The 23,369-nt window shown below is 39.6% G+C and overlaps 1 protein-coding gene across 1 annotated transcript in view; it reads left to right on the forward strand.

The window, feature by feature from the left end:
- Nucleotides 1–23,369, forward strand: part of LOC133026812 (zeta-sarcoglycan) — a 140,810-nt gene that overhangs the window by 81,423 nt on the left and 36,018 nt on the right. Inside the window, exons 4-5 of the mRNA XM_061093785.1 lie at nt 21,266–21,388; nt 23,093–23,165. Coding sequence (XP_060949768.1) covers nt 21,266–21,388; nt 23,093–23,165 — 196 coding nt within the window. The remainder of the gene's footprint in view (nt 1–21,265; nt 21,389–23,092; nt 23,166–23,369) is intronic.

Below are 23,369 nucleotides of genomic sequence, written 5' to 3' on the forward strand. Positions count from 1 at the left end.
CTATGCACACACTATATTTTCCTCTCCAACCCTTTGACGGTTTGAAATCCCTGACAGCTCACCTCCTGCTGTTAAAACTCCCAAAAGCTGCTTTTCTCATGAAGAAAAAGCACCTTAATGCATATGTGTGTCTGAGTGAGTGTCTGTCTGCCCTGCCTATCTTGGAGTCAGCGGATTCAGTCTGTTTAATAACTTGATTGCCAGAGAGCCGACTGCAGCCAGCTTAGTCAGGGGCTACTGCAGGATGGCAAGAGGGGAAAGAAAATGTGTTCTAACCCATACAGTTAGACACACAGAGGCGTGTAGGAGTCACTGTACTTCCACAGAAATGCTTGATTATCTTGCTGATGCTATCTTTGTCACACACTCACATTTACACACACCTACGCTGCAGCCACAACTTTTTGCTAAGATTCCCCAGACATGGGGAAACTTGACAAGCCAGTAGGAGTTCCATCAATAACTTCTTTGTGACACACACACACACACACACACACATACGGAGACACACATTCACACACTTAAGACCTCAACGGCTGGCTGATGGGATGGAATGGGACAGAATGAATCCCCCGGGGAGCTTCTTATATTGGGTTTCAGAAATCCCTTGGTCTCCTCCTGCAGGTGCCTCCTGTTACCTCTGTGCTGACTCAGCTACACATTTAACACACACACACACACACACACACGCACAAAATGACGCACTCCTCTCTCTTTAGTTCCTTGCGATATTCAAAAATCCAGAAAGTTAGACAGTTATTACTTCTCACCAGATGCTTGGCAGGAAGGTTCCACCTCAGTAAGCCCCTTATTAGTATTCAACACTGAAACAGGCCAGAGGAACAGCTCGCTGCAGCTTGTACAAGAGGTACAGGGGCGTCACGGTCAGTGGAATGGAAAGGTGAAATGGCCACAAACGGTTAGAGTAGTACATTACTAGAATACCAGGATAGTGTAATGACACCTCTGTATCTATCGCATGCTAATTTGGTGGGCAGAGAAATTATGGAAGAAGGTGAGACAGACCGCAGTGTTCAGGTTAAATCACTGCTTCTGCTGTGAAGGCATTGCATTTTCTTTTGTTGTGATGTCAGGATAATTGATCAATTTAAATTACCAGACATAGGTCGCTATAATATCAGCTCACAGGGAACCTTGGCCCTTTTTGCTAGCACCATGATTTCCTTATCTACACCTCAGCATCTAGAGGTAACTCATGATTTATGAATTTTTAATGCTTTGATACTTTCAACATTGTAACCTGGCCGGTCTGTGGATCATACAAAAGGACACCTTGCCACACAGACAGACTATATCCATGGTAATAATACACAAAATGTTATTCAATAAGAGAACTACCTCTGTTCACACAGGTATTACAGCTCCAGAGTATTTTCCTTCTATACTAACTAACAAACCTGAAAATGCAAATTGCGTGACACTGGGCATTTGCGTGCTGGTTGCTTACGATTGACAAACAACAATATTGAGGAGGGAGTTCTTCTCTTGGACTGACAATGAGGTGGAACTGTGACTGATTGTAAGTATTGACAACGGTTTGCCTTCACCATTGCTAGTCGAGTAGTGAGTGATGAGAGTCAATCAAGAGGCGAATGTGGGAGACTGTGTTGCTGTTTACAAACATCTCCCTTTCAACGCAGCCACAGAGTAAGTCTAAGCGTCTCCGTTTTAGGTGCTCGGAAAAGTACCGAACTGCAGATCAGTGATTTGTTTTTAACCTTAAACATAGTTCTACGGATGTAGCCTTAGAAACACACACCGACACACACATCAACACTCTTCTGTCTGGTGGGTGGGTCTGAGTACATGCGCTGGCCTTGGGCTTCTCATCTCAGTTTGATTTCTCTCTCCCCCTCTGCTTCTGCCATCCCTCCATCACATCTCCTCCTCACCATCCTTTCCATTGCTGTCGGCTCGTTAATGCGAGGGAGAACCTGTCATCTTTGTCTTCTGAATGGCCGACCATAAAGATGATGTGTGAACTTGGAGTTTTGAAGCCCTACCCTTTCACCCACCTTATCATCATGTAAGGTTGTGTTTCCTAGGTTTTTGGGGATTGGAAATAAAAAAAGATAAAAACTGTGAAACACTATAAGAATATAAGAAATAACTTTGGAGTAAGTAGAATTCTCTTCTTTCATCCCTCTATCCTTTTTCTATCGTGCCAATGTGTCTTGGCCTTGAAAATAATCTTGGAAATCACCAGGTAACAATTACCTCAGAACTATAAACAACAATTAAAATGAGAGCATTGATGCACAAAAAAGTGTTTTCTGGATTATTATTTTTATTAAACTGAATAGAAAATGCATTTTCATTATTTCTTATACATGCAAAATGTCCCAGCGTAAAAATACTTTAATTTTGTTACTGTATTTTTCTCTCTACACTGAAGGTAAAAGCAGCAAATACTGTGTATTAGGAACCCAATTTAGGTGGGTTGCTAATACAAGTATTATCTTAACATAAGTTAAACTGTACTCAGACTAGCACAAGAGTATTGCATTGACAGCTGCTTAAAGTGTCCATCTCAATCATTGTTAACTGCTCTATTCTCCATTTACCCATCTGTTTACCACTGTGTCTGTCTCTCGGCAAAGCTGACAGTCATTACAGTGTTTGAGTGTGTGTTTATGTTCTGGTTCTCTCATCGACTTTTCATTTTTCTAAGTGCACGGTGCTGATAATGACAGCTCTTTCTCCCCAAGCAGGTGAGGTATTTATAGCACTGATTACCTGTGTGAGTGTGTGTGTGTGTTACTTTATGGGAGCAGAAAGTGTAGCTTCCCCCGCCCAATACATTTGGTGAGTAAGTGTGCATGTGTTTGTTTGTGTGCATGTAAGTGTGTGTGTCACTGTGCTTTGGATAGTTAGAGGAACATTCACACCTGCCATTAAAACGCCCCTCCTAACTTTAAAAGTGACTTTCAACTCTCAAAACTTTCTTCATCATTCAACACACATTTAACTTTGTCTTTTACTTGCCCTCTTCCTCCTCTTTCCTCCTTGCCCCCTCTTCCTCATCCTGTCTTTCTCTATTCTGTTGTCATTTTTACCTTTCCCTCCCCCTTTTTTTAATCATGCATGGACCTCATCTCTTATTAAACCAATAAATTCCTCGCTAACCTTGTTACCTTTTCCTAAAGTTGGGCTTACATTTATCACTTCATTATCTTTATCTTCTCACACTAATTGCGTTTCCCTTTTATCCAAGCGGAATCACTCACTTCGTTTCTCTGGCGTTCAGCTGATGAAGCTCAAAAAGTGGATTATCAGAGCAGCAAAGTTAAGGGACAGAAAGGCGAAGGCAATAATGAGTATAGATTGTTCAGGATTGGTCAGGTGAATTTTCCAAAAAGTTAAAACCTGTCTGTGGTTGTTGTATTCAAGACTTTTTACCTGTGGAAATGTGTTGTTGTTGCCGTAGAAATATGAGAATTTCGTCATATCCTCGCCTATTCTCGGAAGCATGGCATCGTTGTAGCAGTTGAAGAGTTGAATGTTGGCTAAAGCAGTTTCTGGTGATTAGCGTGCATAGTGCGTACTTGCAAAGCCTTGCATACAATTCAATTGTTCCATTACACACAGTCCAATTATGAATCTTCATCTGTGCAAATCCCCCTCTGAGAAACAAATGATGTACATAACAATCACATTTTGCACTGATCACATTTCCATCCATTGTGAGATCTTTCTGGCTCGATTTGGCTGAAAAACACAGAGATACTTAGTAGTCTGATTCTCTGCGTCTCCCGCCTCATCCAATCAGCAAAGTTCAGACAGCAAGTCCTCCTTATTTTATGCTGCTGCTCTATGATCAAATCAGTGGTTTTAATGAGGCAATTAAAAATACATAGAGCTGAGCATTAACAAACTGGAATACACTTAGGGGGCCATGAAGGACTCAATAAAGGCCCAGATTTACTGCCATTGTTGTCATTTATCTTTATGATTGCACTTTAATTGGACAAAGGCTAATTGTCTGCATACTGTTTTGGCTGCAAGACGGCAAATATTGTTTCCATCATTTGTTCACATGTATGAGTATGTGTTGCCCGAAGCAATGGATTTAATGGTCCATATGAAGTCATTCTTCTACACCAGTGAGCAATTCATACTGCACGCTGGTGGCTGGATAAAATAATTAAATGACAGCTATATATACTAGGCTACTTCAAGCGTGGGACCACTATTCTTGCCTCTAGTTTTGCAGGGGATAATCAATAAAGAATGTTTGGAATAGGTTAAGATTCCATTTATTATAAAAAGGTTTAGACATCCCATTATTGTATTTTAATAAAGCAGCTTAGTAATCAAATTCATCGTCCATCAGGTCCATAATTTTTCATACACTATCCGCTCTGTTCCTTGACCATCATATCTATTTTCACACAGATATATCTCACAATGTAGTGCAGAAACTTCCAAAAGCATTTAATGTTTGATCTTTCATTAGATACTTTCTGAGGTGTATTAATTGATTTTCTTTTCCAGATAGTCTTTTTTTCCTTTCTGAAATCTCAATGATGCTCTTTTATTCAAATCTGAATATAAAACAGACTTGGCTCAATAAAACTTGTAGTTTAAAGCTCAATGCATGTGTGCTATGTGACATTATGTTAATTGAAACACATATTTCTATGTTATGTTCCCACAGATTAGATCCATCAAATGTTTGGTCTATCACTGAGCAGTTAGATGGTAAACATTCATTCTAATGCAGTGTACAGTATATTGTATATAATGTGTATATTAGCTGTACAACCCTAAACAATATCCAATATAATACAACATCTGTCTTTATTGAAAAGCCATTTAAAATATCTTTAAAAAATTTGAGGGTGACATTATTCCAATAACAACACAGTTGCCATCTGTGTTTTTGCAAGGAGAGCAAAAAGCCATTCCTACAGGAAGTGAGAAAAGTTGTTTACACTATTTCTGCATCTAATCCTTAAATCCACATCATTCAACCAAAGAGTTATTGTATCAACGGCCCTCAGGGGCCAATCAAAAAGGTGCATGATTTCTATATTAAATGTAAATGCGTGTAATTGTCCCAAAAACAAAAACGTTTTCTGTAGGACTTTTTTTCCAAACTGTCTGAGTCAAAGACATGAATAATGTAAAGTGCCCCATGGTAAAAAACAAAACAAAAACTGCCACAAGGTCAGAGCAGTGACTCTATTTCTTTAGGCATGTTTTTAGAGCAAAGATTTATAATGTGCATTTTCAATAAAAGGATAGAATACCCAAGCTCCCTCCTAGGCTCACATTCAATTTTGAACACTACTACCTTCCCTTAGGCACTTTTGCCATGTTGATTTACATTTTATGCACCAGGCTCATGCTGTTATCCAGGGAGACTATCAATAGCTGCAAATAGTGGAATATGTTAACATTTATAAATGTTTGTAATAGTAAGTAGCAGAGTGAAAGAAAAAGGGCAAGGGACATTCATGGAGAAGGCAAAGTCAAGCATTGTACATTCCCCTCAAACTATTGGAAAAATAAGGCAAACTCCTCCCTTTTAGGTCAACTCTTTCAGCTTGTATTACCTGGTATTAACATTTGTATCTGTTAAACAACTTACTACTATGCACCTTTGGTTTGAACCTTCATATTTTTCAAATGCTCAAGAGCGCTGTGACTGACAGGTGTTTCGATCTGCCAAGGTGTTGCATTTAGAGTCAATGTTTGAACATGAGATAAGTGTGAATATCTAGTCTTGGTTTTATCTTAGTTTTTTTTCGTCTGTGAAGACTGAATGTATTGTTTGTGATAAACCCACAAAAACTCAAGAGAGCTATCTATAGGGGAAAGCAAGCAATTCCATGGCAGAGAAAAAATTTAAACTGAGTCATTTTGCAAACATTAGGTATAGCCAATACAACCATTTGGGATGTACTGAAAAAAAAAGTGCTTGTGTGCTGAGCAACAGACATCAAAAAGTCTGGCCAAGGTACAAGAGCAGTTGATGACAGAAACGTAATGAGAAATGTGAAGAAAACCCCAGAAACCACAGTCGGGGACATCAGTACCAACCTCTACAGTGCAGAAGTGATGGCATCGCTCCGCCATTATAAAGACAACTTTGCAAACAGAACTATAAAAAACACAACACAGGATAAAATCCACTCATCTGCAGGAAGAATCTGAGGACAGAGTGAGATTTGCAAAGAAAGAGACAAAACTTCTGGATCAAAGTTTTATCGAGTGACAAGACCAAGACTAACTTTGGCTAAAGTGATTTATAGGCCAAAGTGGGATCATGATTCCGAACATACAAGCTTATATGTCAAGCACAGTGAAGGTGGAGGCAAGTCTGCTTCCAGAAAAATGGGGTACATACAAAAGATGCTATGTCAGGAAATAAAAGCTGAAATTCCTAACTACTATCCTGTAGTATTTATCTTTTGATGTTAAACTTAAAGGTCTTCTTTGCACAACAAAAACAAAAGAATTGGCCTTGCCGCTTCAACCGTTTTGAAGGGAACTGTATAAAAATAAAAATTATGTGAGCATTATGCTGCTGAAAAGTCGGCACTGCAGGCACTTTATTGCAAATATAAAAGGTTTATTCATTGCAAATATAAAAGGTCAATTAATGAAATGTTGCAGTTAAGGCCCACTGACTCATATTTATGTACACGGTTATTATCTCCCTGTGACTTCAGGACGTAAGTATAATTTCATCCGAGGCACGTAAGAGAATAAAAAGCCTTGAAGATCAGACATACCTTAGGCCACAAGTTCCTTAATGTTTCCAAACAACTTCAGATTGTCTAATGTACATGTGGATAGGGGACTTTACTTTACTTGATTTCTGATGTCTTGTTACGTAGTCACGTCATGAACTAAGATGATCTAGGACTGGGGTTTGCAGAGAGCTCTGAGAGGCACAAAGACCGACTCGGAAAGTGATCAGGGAAAATACTTTCCTCTCCTGAGTTGTCACTCTAATCCCATGGAGAGCCGTGCTGTTCGTAATTGACATGTCATAATGGGCACCACTCTGCCTGCAACCCTAAAAACGTGTCAGCCTCCAGACTGTTTCCATTTATTTACCTATTTATTTCTTTGCTGTTGTTGTCAATAATGAAAGACAATGGCGACAAGCGGCAGCTGTGGTACAGAAGACACAGCGGGTCGTCCTCTTAAAGGGAGAGTGGTTTTGTGCCGATGTCCCCCATTTCCGCATGTTAAAGTGTCCATGGCCAAGATACTGAACCCAAACTTGACGGTTGTACTAGCGATTGTGTGTGTAAGTGGATGAATGGCAAACTGCGCTGTGAAGAGCTTTGAGTGAGCATCAAGACTAGAAAAGCACTGAATATAAAAACAGACCTTTTACCATTTTTAAGTGTTTCAGCTAATTTTTTACCTGTTTTATGCATTTTTTTCAATATTAACTGTATTTATATTGTAACTCACCACCTTATGACATTAGCAGTGGACGCACCAGTTATGTTTGTTGATGCAGGATTGTTTTTGACTTACGTTACCATGAAATAATCCCTTGTTGGCTTTGTTTTAGGCTAAGCTTCCCCTTTAGTGAGGCTGGTTGACATTGCGATGTTTTAGTCTCATGCAACGCATTCTTCTGGGTTCCACTCACTGCATAACTACAGCTCATATCAAAGGTATCCAACTAATACAGGCTGCAGTCATTTCCCATACAGAGCTTCACCAGGCTTTAGTGCAGTAATTACACTGTTTTAACAGTAGCCAACACATGAGCTTTTAAATGCACTGCAAAAATAAATGTTCTTGCTCGAGGCGATTCATAGATTTAAAACCAAATATGTCAATTCTAAGGTGAGCAATGCCTAAAACCAAAGCCCCAGGTAACAGTGGATTCAGCAGCAAGATACTTGTGTTCACTGAAGTCTTCTGTGTGTGTATTTTGGTGATCTCCACTGTGCTGCCAGTTGGTTCTGGATTCCAGTTTAATGTCCTTCATGCTGCTGTAGCATGTGAATATCTCATGGTGATTTCAGTCTCATCAGTTAGCTTTTAATTGTCTTAACTTTTTTGATTAATTAGAATAAAAGTTAATTATCATTGTATTGTAGTGTGACATAAAATCAGGAAAACGTTTCTCCTGGTGTCCTGGTCTGGTTTATATAATAATGTGGCAGTAAGCGCATTTACATGGACAATTTTCCAATAACCTAATTAAGACAATAACCCTGCAATGTAAACCTAATTTTCTGTTTTTTCTGGTTACTTTAGCCTGAATAAGGTCATACTCAGAACAAGTACGGTCAAATTAAGAAGTGGAGTACTTCAAACTCTTTCACATAATGTAGATGACCTATGTATACATCTTAATCGCAGGATAATGCTGGAGTTATTGAGAATTCACAATACGGCAGATACCAGCAGCTTAGTGCTTGATCCTGAGATGATAGAAAAATAGCTACAAGTTTTAGCTTTTTTTGCAATGAGAAATAAAACAATTAAAAATGGAAACAGTGGCCCTGGGCATTGAGCTAATTTCATGTTGGGGAAGTTGTTGATGTGAGTCAATCTTAAGAATGGAATATTATATTAGCATCCCATGTAAGTATCATAATCATCAGTCTTATACACAGTAAGGTCTATAGCCAGATCATCGGTATCCATGCAAACATAGTCAGTATAATAGTTGTTTGTTTGTATTCTTGGTTTGACAGTAAATACCGTTTGAATATGTAGCGCTACTTGACACAGCCGTTTCATCTTCCCTCCATTCCACAGCCTCTACTCCAGAGATCAGGTTGATTAATGTAGGTGACAGCTTGCACTCATTTATCTCTGGTTACATCCCCTTCTCTCCATCTATACTATACTAATGACTGTAATCAACTCAAAATAAATAATTTGTGCCCCTCAGTGCATACAACTCATCCTCCCACTTGTGGCAAATTCAAAAGTTGAATTTAAAAAAGCATTTTGCACTGCAGTTCCTTCCTTTTCTCCCCAGTGTTCCCCCTTCTCTTTTCTAATTTTTCTTTGTTTGTCTCAAGGTGTCTGATAAACACATTGAAGAGATTGAGTGTTCTCTAGCAAAGCAGAGAGGGTCTGTCTCTTTGATTGGTAGAAAAACACTTCAAATGATGCGGCGGTGGCCATTTCCTGCTGTTGCATCATGGTCATGTTGCATGTTGTTTACTTTCAAAGGGTCAAAATTATACAGTTGCCTTCTCTACTCCCTCCCCCTCTCTCTCCTCTTTCATTCTGTTGCTCCTCGAACGATGCCGTCACAGATGTTCACTTTTAACTCCAGTCAACTCTAGACGACTCATAACTCGAACTTTATCTGTGTTTGCAGCGTTTAAGAGGATGAAGGACAGGGTTTGCTGAGTGGATGAGGTTCAGACATGTCTGAGTGTTGTGTGTGTGGGCGTGTGTTTGTGATTTTCACAAAAGATATTAACACCCACAGATAGCCTTATTAAAGTTTGTGGGCTTTAGTAAGTGAGGATTTTGCAGTAGACTATATTATATTTCTGTCCTATCCCCTTTTACTAGCTATATATAACTCGCAATGTTCAATTCAATACATCACCTCTCCAACACCAATAGTTCAACACCTTCCATTAGCAAACAACACTTCCTAAAACATTCACTTCTACAAATGTGTCACAAAAAGAAAAAAAATACAGTGTCAAATAAAAGAAAGGCCAAATTGCTGTTCAAAGAAAAAATAAGAAGACAATGTATGCACTTATTCACTGTCATTAAAAGAGAGAGAGATAATGCCAGACTCAGCTGAATAGCAGTAACACTCAATCAGATAGGAGTCGAGTGACAAAACAATGCCAGCCCAGACACTTGGAGGAAGCTGCAGTATGGCTCATCAAGTTATCTCCAGTGCATTAAATGAGTCCCAGGGAGAAGCATGACAAATACCCGCATTTAGAAAAGATCATCTTACAGCTAGTAGTGTAATAGGGCTGTTGCTGATGTACAGTTGATACCTTATTTGTTTGCTTCATGTTCACCATGAAGGCACATTTTATTTTTCTATTTTCTACCTGTGTGTGTATTTAGTGAGTTCAGGTCTGCACTGCTCAATTATTCCCAAAAAGTCTTAGTGACATGTTCTGAGAGTTTAGGTGCTTTTAATGTAACCACAGTTTTCAGAGTTCAACTCCGACCTCAGATCTTTCTTACCTGTCAATTCAGAAATGTATGAGGGAAAACAGAAAGAGTCTAATTACTGTAAAAAAAAAAATACAGAGTTCATTCTCCATATTTAACATTCACTCTAACTTCTGCTGATCTCTTGTTCTTGTATTCTTGCTCGGAACCACAGCGGCTCACATGCTAACGTCGCCAGTAATTTGCCTCGTGGGAATGAAGCAATATTATTTTTCCTAAAATAAGACGGAAACGTTTGATTAAATATTTCTGAACATGTGCTGTGCGTTGCGTAAGGTGGTTTGCACAAATCTCCCCTTAGGAACATTTCTCCTTGCAGAACACACAAAAGCGCCCACTGGGCTTTTGAATATTCATTAAATTTGACATTCTAGACAGGAGGGGAACTGACAAGCATATCAGCCAGACTCACTCAACAGAATGCTCATCTTAATCCACTGATAAGCCGTGCCATGTTTGAATAACGAATCAGGACGTTAAGAGAGGGAAATCCAGTCAAAGCCGAAATTAATTACCTGACAGAGAAAGTTGTTTTGCATTGTACCTTAACTGTAAATATGCACTTAAATGACACAATCGTGCGGCTGTGCATGTTGTTGAACAGTCTGATCTCTTAAGGAGCTGAACTTTTGTATAACACACCAGCTCTTTGCTTGCTCGGGTTCATTGCCCTTGTTTGCATCATTAACACACAAACATGTGCATTCAAGTTCAACAGTTCCCATAGATGATAAGATACATTGTTTTTGGTTAGTTTAAAGTATGATTACATGTATATGCAGTGGTTTCTGGTCAGTTAAGCCTCCAATGGGAAGCTTGAAGCCAAGATAATATGAGAGTTTGCAGCTTGTGCCAAGTTGAATCATTTCGAAAATATTGTTTGCAAAGTTTCTTTTCAAGAAAACAAACATAGATTTATTACTGCCTGAAGCCAGTGCCTGGGTTGGCACATTTGGTGTCAGGAGACATTCAGGTTTTTAAGACTGTGTCAGAGAGAGAAGTTCCAAGAGCTAATATATTTCCCGCTGTGGTTTATATTTGTGTTTGTGTGGCTGTATAAATGTTTGGGCACAGACACACCGAGGCTCTTGCACCTGCTGTTTTATCTCTGGGTGCTTGGCTCTGTAGCACAGTTAGACTCGCTGAGGGTACATTTCAAGCCCGGCACTTAACACATGTTCCAAACCCATTCAAAAAAATACACATTTTGTACTTGTAAACATATAGAAAAAAAAACACTTATAATCCAATTTTTTCTGTTTGCAAACAAAGGTACGGATACCTCGCTAAACTCCGCTCCATTCCAAATCTTTAAATGATATTTGGTTTCATGTTATGTTTGGTCATGCTGGCTGGGCTAGCTATTCGATTGTATTACACTGCACATGCCTGTAATTGGGTAAAACATAATAATAATAATAATAATAATAATACATTTTATTTCACAGCGCCTTTCATGTCACTCAAGGACGCTTTACAATTTAAAACAGGAGCAAACAAATAACAAAACAATTAAAATTAAAAGTGCAAGTAAAAACAGCATGGCAACTACAGTGAGAATGCAATCCTGAAAAGGTGGGTTTTGAGAGAGGATTTGAACTGAGGGAAGGAGTCAATGTTTCGGATGTCAGGTGTGAGTGAGTTCCAGAGTTTGGGAGCAGAGCGGCTGAAAGCTCTGCTCCCCATGGTGGTAAGCCGGGCAGAGGGGACAGTTAGATGGATGGAAGAGGAGGATCTGAGGGAGCGGGTGGAGGTGGCAGTGTGAAGGAGGTCAGACAGGTAGGGAGGGGCAAGGTTGTGGATGGCTTTAAAGGTATGAAAAAGAATTTTAAAGTTGATACGGAAGTGAATTGGAAACCAGTGGAGTTGCTGTAGGATGGGGGTGATGTGGTGGAACGAGGGGGTGAGGGAGATGATACGGGCAGCTGAGTTCTGGACCAGCTGGAGTTTATGGAGGGATTTCTGGGGGAGACCAAAGAGGAGAGAATTACAGTAATCGATCAGACCATCTTAGTTCAGACACAGAAACAGAATGTCTGTCAGCTTCAGGTCAGACTTGGCAAATTGTCTCTCATGCTCGTTTGGTTTCATGCAGAAAATTGAGGCCCCAGCTGATACAAAAACATATCTTCATGAAGATATCTGAAAACAAAGTCTAAATTTCAACTTGAAAATCAAGCTAAATACTTAATAGAATTCTCTGAAGCTGAACTCGTCCTGTAGTTGTATAGAATTTAATCTAAACCAGTAAACATCAGATTAATACACATTATACATCTACTGTACTAACCATATGCATCACTGGCCTGTGAATGCGCCCCTTCACACAGTATGGGACAAAGTGTGTCCCAGGCACATGTAAATAATTTGATGCCTTGGCACCTTCTGTTATTGGACTTACCCTGTTGGCACATTTAATGACTCCAGTTGTCGAAAGCAGATTTTGCTGAAGCTCCTGCTGAAGAGGCCTGAGGTCCGTCTGACATTATTGAACGTGTATAGCTGTTGAATGGGCCCCTCCTGAAGATCCCAGACTGTACTCCAATTCATAAAAGATGAAAAGTGATTTAGCCAATGGCCAGACCCAGCCAAGCATTAAAAGCAGCCCGAGAAATGTTAAAAACAGCCATAAAACCCACATTTAACCAGCACAAGGACACTAAAGTCTGAGTTATATAACCTCGTATTTTTGCTTAAAAGCCTTAATGCTGCATTCAACATATTGCCAGAGTTTTGACCTTCGGAAAACTATAGGGATTTAAATGAGACAAAATATGGTTGACTTTTATCTACAAGAGTCAAAAACTGACTAAATCTTGAGCTTTTTGTGGCTTGAGAATATGTCAACATATACCTATCAAAATATAAAGTGTTTGTAGATCTTTACATAGACTACACATATTTGTATGAATGTCACATAATGTTTTAGCCACTTCCTATGATCTCTTATCTCTAGGAGTGTGAGAGAAGGTTAGTGAGGCAGAGAAAGGTGGGTGTTGTGGGGAGACAAATCACAAAGCACATTGAAGCTGGTTGTAATTAAAAATTCATCCTGACCTGTTTGGGAAAATTAACCATGCATGCAGTGTTTACTCGGCCTAGCCACAGTCTACTTTGTACCTATCCCCAACTACTTTCAAAGTTTCTTCTTGCGTCATATCCCTTCTTTGCTAGAAGCCCTAATTTAAAGCCTGGAATTAAAAATCCAGGATAGCAAACCCATATAACTTTATTATGGCCTCAATGCTTTAATGTGCCGTAGTAATAAAAGTAACATGGGCGCTGTTTTAATGTCCTCTCTTCTCTAATTACAGAATACAAACGGGAGGATTCAGAATTCCATTGAAGTACATGAAAAGTTTAATAAAATAGAGCAAGAACCTTAACAGGGAAAGTTAATTGAAAGTTGTGATGAAAGAAATGCAGAAATATACGAGTGTCCATCAAGGGTCTGGCGAGGACAGAGTCTCCGGTGGGTTGGACCTGTGAAGGAAATGCATTTTCCTCCGTCTTAGCATCAAAACTTTGATGTTCTTTTATAATGTCATAGAAAAGTGTGTTGTTTCAGTGGATCATTGAAATACTTAACGAAAAGTACAAGGCTGTTTTGGCTAATGTAGTCCTTCCTTTATCACTACTTTTACAATTTTGCAACATTTAAAAATTTAAACCTGCAAAGAACTGAACTAAAGTGTATAACGGTTGCATATTCAAACATACAAAAGATAGTGTATGTTCTCTTTAGTTTAGGTCTGGTGTGTGTTCTCAGTGTTTTCTTACAAATGAAGCAAGAGCGAGAGTAAATATTGAGGTCGTATAAAGTGAAAAGTAGCACAATATGATTGACTTGTTTTCATGATGTCAATCTATCATCAGAGCATCATTAGGAGCCACGTGAGGGAAATAAACTCTGATGACTGAAAGCAGGTCATGCTGTTTATATACTGTATGAATAAATTTGTTCTCTGCTGGCACACAGAGTCTACAACAAAACAACGTATTATATGCATTATCGGTATCATTAGCAGTGATGATGACTTTTTAACGGACTTCTGGAGTTCGCAGAGGATAAGAACACAACTTACTGCAGATTTAACTGTTTTTAACTGACTGATTGATCGGGCAAAACCGCCACACTCACACACTGATGTATGTCCCATGGTTACTTAATGATTCACATGTGTATTTACATTACATTGACATATTGATTATTCCATAGTCTCCTGATCAGAACATTGATTCATTGGTAGTTTGGCTTCGGAATTTATAGTAAAATAACATGTGTACAACACAAAGCACAGTGATTGTTCCGTTTGCTTGCAGACCACATTCCGCTCAGAGACCCTGTTCTCAGTCGGTCTCGGTCCAGTTGTTTGGTCTGCACAAGGGTTCAATTTAACCAAACCAAACAACTTAGGTGGGAAATCACTCTTAGTCTCCTCCATCTCCTGAGGGAAATAACTGGCTCTTACGCAGCTAAATGCTCTACTGTGTTCACCAGCTAGTTCCCAACTCTGTCTCTCTGCCAGCTGTGTGATAGCATGAGCCCAATTTTCAGCCACACTTGACAAAAAACTTTTCAAGGTGTAGCAATTACTAGCTGTTTGCCATAGCAGAGGAAATCTAGAAAACTTGAGACGGTAGGGGAAAAGAATACCTCCCAAAGTAATGGCAGGATTATATCCCGTTACACGCGACATCTATTGCACTTCTGTCCATCCTGGGAGAGAGGGATCCCTACCATGTGTCTCTCTGAGGTTTCTATGCTGTTGTTTTGTTGTAGTTATTCCTGACTCTCGTTGAGGGTTAAGGGCAGACGATTTTGCACGTTGTTAAGCCCTATGAGACGAATTGTGATTTGTGAATATGGGCTGCACAAATAAAATGTGATTTATTAATTGATTGTGTACCCACAGCAGTCTCTCCCACATAATTCATTTGATCAATTACGGTAATGAGAGTGGATATGCACACACTAAGTGGCACATTTTGTCGCAAGCATGTAGTGGCTTGAGGGAGCACGCGGCATATAGCGCCGCACACACCAAGTAGGAGATCTCTGAGACAACTTTAAAATGTCTTGGTTCAATATGAAACTGTGGCGGGACAAATAAGAGCATGGTGGGCTGCCACAGTCTAGATAATAAATGGGAAACACTGAACAGTCTATATCTGGTGACTCACACAACCAGACATGAACCAATGACTGGATGATTCCTGCGTAATCTGCAGAGGTTGGCTCTCAGGCTCGAGATCATGTTGCATGTTTTGTGCCAGTACATTTTTCACCTTACTGCCTTTCTCCTGACCATGTCCCTGTTAGTGATGTATTGTAAAAGCTTTACTATAACTGAAGGATCCTGCTGAGGAAGGTTCCTCTGACAGCAGAGGAGATCCTGCAGGAAGTGATTATTTAATCAGTGCATCAATTAACATGTCTGCCTAACGAGGACTCCTGTTGCTAACGTTGACAGCAGAATTGCAGTGGGAGAGACATTTGTGTGTGCAAACTAATTGACCAAAAGCATTTAATTTAGATGCCATTAACATGAGCAACCTGCAGATTGCTAACGAGAGGAAGAGAAAAAGATCGGATGGTTTTAACTGGACAAATCTTCCCTCTTGTTTTTGGCAACTAAATGTGTTAAACGTGAACATGGACGGGAGACATGTAACACAAATTGTATTAGCTCTGCTCCAGAGCCTTTGTATTCTATTCTTTTCATTCTTTCTTCTTGTCATTGTTTTCAGTGTTGTCAGACATCCAGAACCAACATTTCAGGAGCTTTAATAAGCCTTTCTTCCATTTTGTAGTTTAGAGGATTACTGACACATCAATTACAGCGAACCTCAAAAAACGTTTACATCAGAAAAAGTGTATATAGTGAAGCTACTCAGCTGGCAGTACTTTTGTGTAAGCAATCATTTCTAAACTACTGACCTGTAGACATTTTGTCTCATGTTGTTGCTGCTGATGTGAGCACAGTATACGTGTGTGTATATACAGTTCATACACACTGTATACAAAGGAGCAATAAATTGTTATATGTTCAATCCATGTTTTTTCTTTTATATATTTTAACCAGATCAGATTTTCCACTGCTCTGCTTCTGTCCTCTGTCAGACACATAAAGACACAGAGACACACACTCACATCCATATACTTGAAAACCTAATCTGACTCTGCCTCTGATGGGCTCTCAAGTCTGCCATTTTCATCTAAGCAACCATCACAGCATAATTTAGTAAGGGTGCTAAAAATCCTTTTCATCACATTTGGAGTTAGGGGCTGCTCTGGGACCTCCCTGCACATGTGGAAAGCCTAAAGGCTCTAATATACGTTCTCCGTTTCTCGGAGAGGGCTCCTAGGGGGACAATGGTCTTTTTGATTTTTACTAATCCGACCACTGTACGTCGAAAAAAATTCACCGCCAAACCCATAGGTGGCGCAACGGAAGACGAGCTCAGAGAAGCCTACCCCATTTGGGAAGAAGAAGTCCACGTGTGTCTGTTTATATCTATCGGCTCGTCCCCACACACTGAACCATGGCAACTAACAGAACTAAATAAAGTGACACCCAGCGGGTCAAGATGCTGATGTTATCATTTCTTAGCGCGGCGGTTCTCCGGTCTTGTTTCCGAACTGTGTTGCTCATTCCACAGCTTGAATCTGCTTGAGGCTACATGTAGCTAGCTAGCTCCCCTCCCAGCTAGCTTCAAGCCCAGCTTCCACACACAGTCAGCAGGGACTCCCGGCACTAACTACTACTATCCAGTGTTTGCTTCTAACCTGACGGTATTATAGAAACAGTGTCATGATAGAAGTGGAATTAAAGTTGTGACGGCGGGTTCTTGCACTGTTACCACCGCAGTTAGCATGGTGGCTAGCCTAGCCTGCTAGCGCCGTTTTGAAAGCTCGTTATAACCGTCTGTGACCGTGCACACATGCCGTCAGTGCTCGAACGAGCCACCGTCAGCCGGACAACTCCGCTGGATTAACACAAACGTCACATTAATCGTAGAATCATAGTTGTGTTTGGGTTAGCTGTCAAGCAGGACGTTTGAGGCCGGAAATGACGTCGAACAGAAATGACGTCGTACGGAAATTACGTCATACGGAAATGATGTCGTTCGCGGACCAATCACAGCCAAGAGCTGTCCGTCGGGTCTCCAACATGAAGACGGAGAGTCAGAAAAATCAGACGTGTACGTAAAGCTCTCCGACACGCTCGGAGAGGGCGTTCCACGACGGATAAGGCGGTCTTATCTATCCGTTTTACAAAATACGCAAAAACATAAATTGGCCTTAAAGTAGGAGAGCACAGCTCACTACCCTTCCATGATCCTTCAGGGAGAGCAACAGCTAAAAGACCCTGGCACAGAACAAGCAGGCAGCACTGACAACACATGGGTCATATTCAGTATGAGAAGGAGGTGCTGGGGTGTAAGGGCTTTGCTTAGTGGCTTGCAGTGGAAACAGGAAGAGTAGGCAGCTTAAGTACAGAGCACAATATGAGCTTTTCTGAAGGAATGCATTTTCCAGGGATCAGCTGATGTGTGCTGGCATAGAAAATCTGCTGATGTCAGCTGTCATGTGGCTCAACTTGACTTTGTGACCTGCCTGAACTTTTATATGCTCAGTGACCAGACAATACAAACTAGCCAATCAGAGGCACAGTAGGGCCAATGTACACGGGTGACTGGTAGTGTGTGTCTGCTGCTTGCTGCCAAGCGAACTGCATTGATGTCCCTACATGTTGATGCTTTAAGAATAACAATAACTGTACATTTTGCACAATCCCTCCCGCGTATAGTATATTTTGTATATGCCTATAGTATTTTCTATTTTATTTTGCTATAAAATTTTTGTTTCCTAATTGCACAAACTAACCACATAAAATCCCATGTATGTGTAAACCTACTAAGCAATAAACCCGATTCAAATTCGGATTGATGAGATGAGGATTGGAGATATCAGAGTTTAACGATGCCGGCTAGATTAGAGTCAAGTTGAAAAAATTAAAAGAGTGAAATTGAAGTACCTTTATATTCTGGCTTGTAAATGTATTATTATTGACATTATATTTTTGTTAAAAACAGCATTTGATTGATTAATTAAGCACAAATAAACACGTTAAAATGATTTAGCGTAAACTTACATGACCCCAAAAGGAAATGTATGATTTTGGCCTGTAAAAATATTCTGTGCAGGTGGATTTTTCTGCTACGGTCACATTGGCCTTTGCAGTATGTTGAGGGAAGTCTGATAAGTGTAATAAGCTGTATCATATCTGTGTAAAGGCTTTAAATCATATATAGTCATACCTGTATATTATCTTCCATTACCTCATCTGCTGCTGCAGTTATACACTATAGCTGAAATGTGTCAGGTATATACACATCTTTCCTTCATTTCCCTACAGACTACATTTTTCCATGTTCTAACTTACATCGTCGCCTATATCTTGCTGTTTCAGAAGCTTTTAGAGACCCCTGCGGAGAGGACAAGCACGGGAATAAAACCGAAATCTTTGGAAATATGCAAACTGTGGAAATCTGCTCTACGAGCTGCATTATGGGACGAGAGCTAAAAAAACAAAGAGAACTAGCTAGATGTCTGAGACAGCAATAGCGAAGCACATCTCCAGCTGTCACCGCCACAATACACACAGCACAAATCTCAATCGCTTTCCCACACAGTAGGTGGAGGAGTGAGAGATTTGATGTGGGAAAGACAGACCGGATAAAAGCGAGGATAGATGGATGAGAAAAAGAGCTCATTCTGAGGCTGATGGCTGCTAACAAAGTTTGATTGTGAGTGACAAGGCGTTCTGGGTTCCTAATCAACACTTGTAACTCTAATTGACAGTGAAGGAAGGAGATGGGGGGGCTAGAGACAATACTTGTGTTTTGTCTTGGCAGGGTTGAAAAAGTGGCATATCACAATCCAAATCAGAAAATAAAGGGAATATTGATTAAGAAAGAGCAAACAGACACTATGGCCGTGGTCGTTCATTCGGCGACAGTGTCAGTCAATTTATCGGTTTTCAGACTTCCCTGCCAATAGTTTCTTGAAAAGCCACCAACAACAAATCGATTGAGTTCTGGAACAACGTCAGTGTCAGTGCTTTGTATACACAAAAAGTGCCAACAAATAAAAGCAGCTGGGGATGTGTGATAATTTGCTTCGAGAAAGCTGATTACATTGAAAACATTTTCCGTACATGGTGTCATTTGTAAATATACCATATATATCAGAATCAGTAGCAGCAGTGTCCCATAGAGTGATGGAGGAGGTGAGGATGGACTCTATGATGGAGAAGTAGAAGTTGACCATCATAGTCTTTTGCAGGTTGGACTTCTTCAGCTGCTGCAGGAAGTATATCCTCCTTTTGTGAGGGAGGTTCAGCTCCCACTTCAGGTCCTAGGTGATGATGCTGCACAGCGAATGGAATGACTCCACAGTTTCTATGATAATAATTCACCCCATTATTTCAATCCTGTAGCGTGGACACAATAATCCAGCTGGTTTCTAAAGCACTGCTTTTCATTTTAGACAGGAACCGTCAAATAATTTAACTTATTTCTTCTTAGCCCTAGTAAATAGTTCATACTGAGCTGTGCTTGTGTGGCAAGAGAAATATGATTTCTTTTCAACTTGGTTTAAATAAAAAATAAATCCTCCATTGAGCAAAAGATTAAAGGATCCTAATTTCTTTCTTTCTTTTGATCTTGATTTTCTTGTCACTCTCTTTTGTGATTTTATTTATCAGCAGAACAAATGCTACTGATCTGATTTTAACATAGTGTAATGATGTTGCATGGATTTATGTATAACAATACATTTTTAAGCAGATTTGACTCGTTTACTTTTTTATCTCTCAAGGCTGTTTTCTGTTGTTTGACCATGGCAGAGGTGTGTGCTCTATTAGAGCCTGGAACAGTGCACTCTTGACATTGTGTAAATAGATTGTTGAAAATGTGTTGGATTTGTTTACTATGTGTAAACAGAACAAAATATATTGTTACTTTTAAAAGTATAGCAATTTGAGCTTCTTAACTTTTTGAACAAGTACTTTCACGGAAACTAGTTAAAGATATTGTCTTATAATATTACTAGATATTATTAGAGATGATATAAGCTGTAAACACAGTTTACCTTCAAGGTAACCACCAGCCACCCACACACTTTGGCTTTTTTAGTCTCAATGTAAGGGAATAATAAACAATACTCTTAACATTGTGTATATATTTTATCCTTGTATCATTTGCAATTGGACATTTTATAAAAGATTATTTTTTGAAAATCCTTTAATAAATAAAAAACAGTCTCCCATTTCACATTTAGGCTGCCAACTTAGCACAAATACAAGTATATAAACTGAAGTTTTTACAGCAACATGTCTTTCCAGAAACTCACTAAACTGTCTTACTAATCCACAGAGCATACTGTCAACAGTTTTACTATCAACTGTTCCTTCAGTAGATAGAAGTTCCAACAACAGTTATTGGAGCACAGCTTGCTCTTTGGATTATCCAGTCTAAGTGAGACATTGCGCTGCAGCTGGAATTTCTTTGTTTACCTCCACCAAGGAGGTTCTGCTTTATGTGTTTCTGTCTCTAAGCAGAGTTACTCAAGGTCTACTGAAATAGTCTTTATCCAGTGTTGTTGAGAGCCTTTTGTTGCAAATCAGATTAAATGAGCAGAACCATAGCATTGGCCTTGGCAGAGGTATGTTCTCTCTGAGAGGCCTTCTAGGTTTTATGTGTCTGCTGATCACATATCTCAGTAGCCTGGATCATCGCTTCAGGACTGTGCTCAAGGACATGACTCCCAATGTCTCCTCTGATTTCCACAATACAGACCGTATGAACAGTAGAGACAAATCTTACAGTTACTGGGGTTGAGAGTTCAAATCCCTCTGTGGTCGTTCAGTCTAAACCTTCATTCACTAATGGTTCTGTTAGGACCTTTTAGATGAAAACATCCACCAGATGGTACGTTTTATGTGCTATGAGTTTTCTTCAGCTATCAATTTTAACCTAACCCTGTCTCACTTTCTCTCTCTACCTCCCCCCCTCTCCACCCCCTCAGGTTCAGAGATGGTGGAGGCTCAGTGTCAGAGGTTTGAGGTGAGGAGCCTTGATGGAGAGAGAGTTCTGTTCTCAGCAGATGAAGAGGAGATAACTATCGGCACTGAGAAACTTCGAGTCACAGGTAGGTCACGCACAAACAGTTCAACACATCCTCTAGACAACATGTCCATCATTTCTTTATTTTCTCATGATTAGCTATTTTCCCCCTAAATAATAGAAACATAGAAAGACAAGCACGGTGAGTGTGGAAACAATAACAAAGCACTTCAAGTGAAAAAGAAAAAATTTGTCAAAAAGAGAAAATTTACCTGTGGTGCACTACACACGCTTTCTCATTTGCTCATTCTGTCACAAAATGAAAGCGATAAAGGGTGTGTGTGTGTGTGTGTGTGTGTGTGCATGTCTGCGGATGCATGTGCATGTATGTTTCCATGTTTGAAGGTGTCAGCTGTAAAGTAATTACATTTTTCAGGAACACACCAAATGTGCATTTACACAAACACACAGATTCAACTTCCAAGGTGAACTAAACAAACAGAAAGTAAACACCTGCACAGACACCGACCGGGATAAATGTTGAAATGCTTCTATTAGAGACACTCTGGAGAAATAAGGGAGAAGAGGATGGAGGGAGATTTGAGGGGGGGGGGTCTAAAGGTGACTGGTGCTGTCATTTACTGTTGATGGAGGTGTGATAGGGGAGACTGAACAGTGGAAAGAATGTGAATATGAATTCATCCATTCAGCTCATGCACTGAGGGCCAGCAGGGGCAATGCTACATTTATTGATTTTGTAGAAAGTTTTTTTTTCTCCTTCTTTTAATTCACGATGATAACTTTCCTCACACTGCTGCCCTCTGCAGTAACGAGAGCCACACAGCAGAGACTTCATAATGTGGAAGATTGCATGCAAGTGCTGTTTGCATGAGCCAGTGTGGTAGCAGCTGTTGAGGTGTGACACTTGTGAGCTTATTCTTGATTCCATCCATGGGCATTGTGTAGCTGGACAGGTGCCATCTTAAATGTCAAAAAAAACAAAAATCCTCATACTACTTCTTATATTGGTATAACTATATGTTATTGGTAAATGTATTTATTGCCCCTGGAAACAGTAGACATTTTTACATAGACCAATGTTCTGATATTAAACCATTAAAGACAACAGTCTGACTTAGACACTGTCATGTAAACAGCCATTTCTGATACCTTAACCTGAATAAGGTCATACTCAGGATAGGCAATCATTAAATTAAGAAACGTGGAGCATTGTTTAAAGTAATACAACAACCTATTGGATTTTCACAGCATTTTGCAACATCAACATCCTGTAGTTACCGACTGCTTGATAACTGATGGCCTGGGTTCACGTGTGACTAATATGGAAAAATTACAAGAAGTTGAACATTTGGCAACAAAGAAATATAACACTTAAAAGAGAATACTATAACATTGTGTATTATATTATTTCAGTTTGGAATTTTAAAATTCTGGTGAAAAAGTCAGATGTATGACATAGTGGACTTTAATTTGACTCATAATCACACTATGCTCTGTAACATGTCAAGGGGAATATGCCTGGGATGTTCTATTACCAACTCAATCAAAGTAATGTCTTATTCAGAATTAATGCAAACGTCCATGTTAAGTCAATGTAAACATAGTCATTGTTGTATTTGGACATAATCTGTATGACACATGGATCAATGTCCTGCATTTTAAGTGACTGCATTAACTCAAATAATAAAGGTATAAGACAATATGTTGGAGGCTTCCACACAAAGTACATTTGTGATTTAGTTTCCTTACTTTCTTTAACTCTCTCCAGGGAACGAAGGTGTGGTTTTCAGCCATTCTGTAGAGACATCACATGTGAGGGCAGAACCCTTCCAGGACCTGAAGTAAGTAGTCTCCTTCATTTGCTATGCATACTCATGTGAATATGCTCTTAATATTTGTGGTAGAATACGTATGAGGTGTGTTTTCTTACATAATTACAATTGCATGAGTGTGCTTGTGCATGTCTGTGCATGTGTTTGGGACAACTAAATGTATCTTAATCCATCTTAATCTTAATTACTAAGATAGTGACACCACAAATAACA

Source organism: Limanda limanda, chromosome 2, assembly GCF_963576545.1.
Source record: "Limanda limanda chromosome 2, fLimLim1.1, whole genome shotgun sequence".
NCBI classification, from domain to species: domain Eukaryota; kingdom Metazoa; phylum Chordata; class Actinopteri; order Pleuronectiformes; family Pleuronectidae; genus Limanda; species Limanda limanda.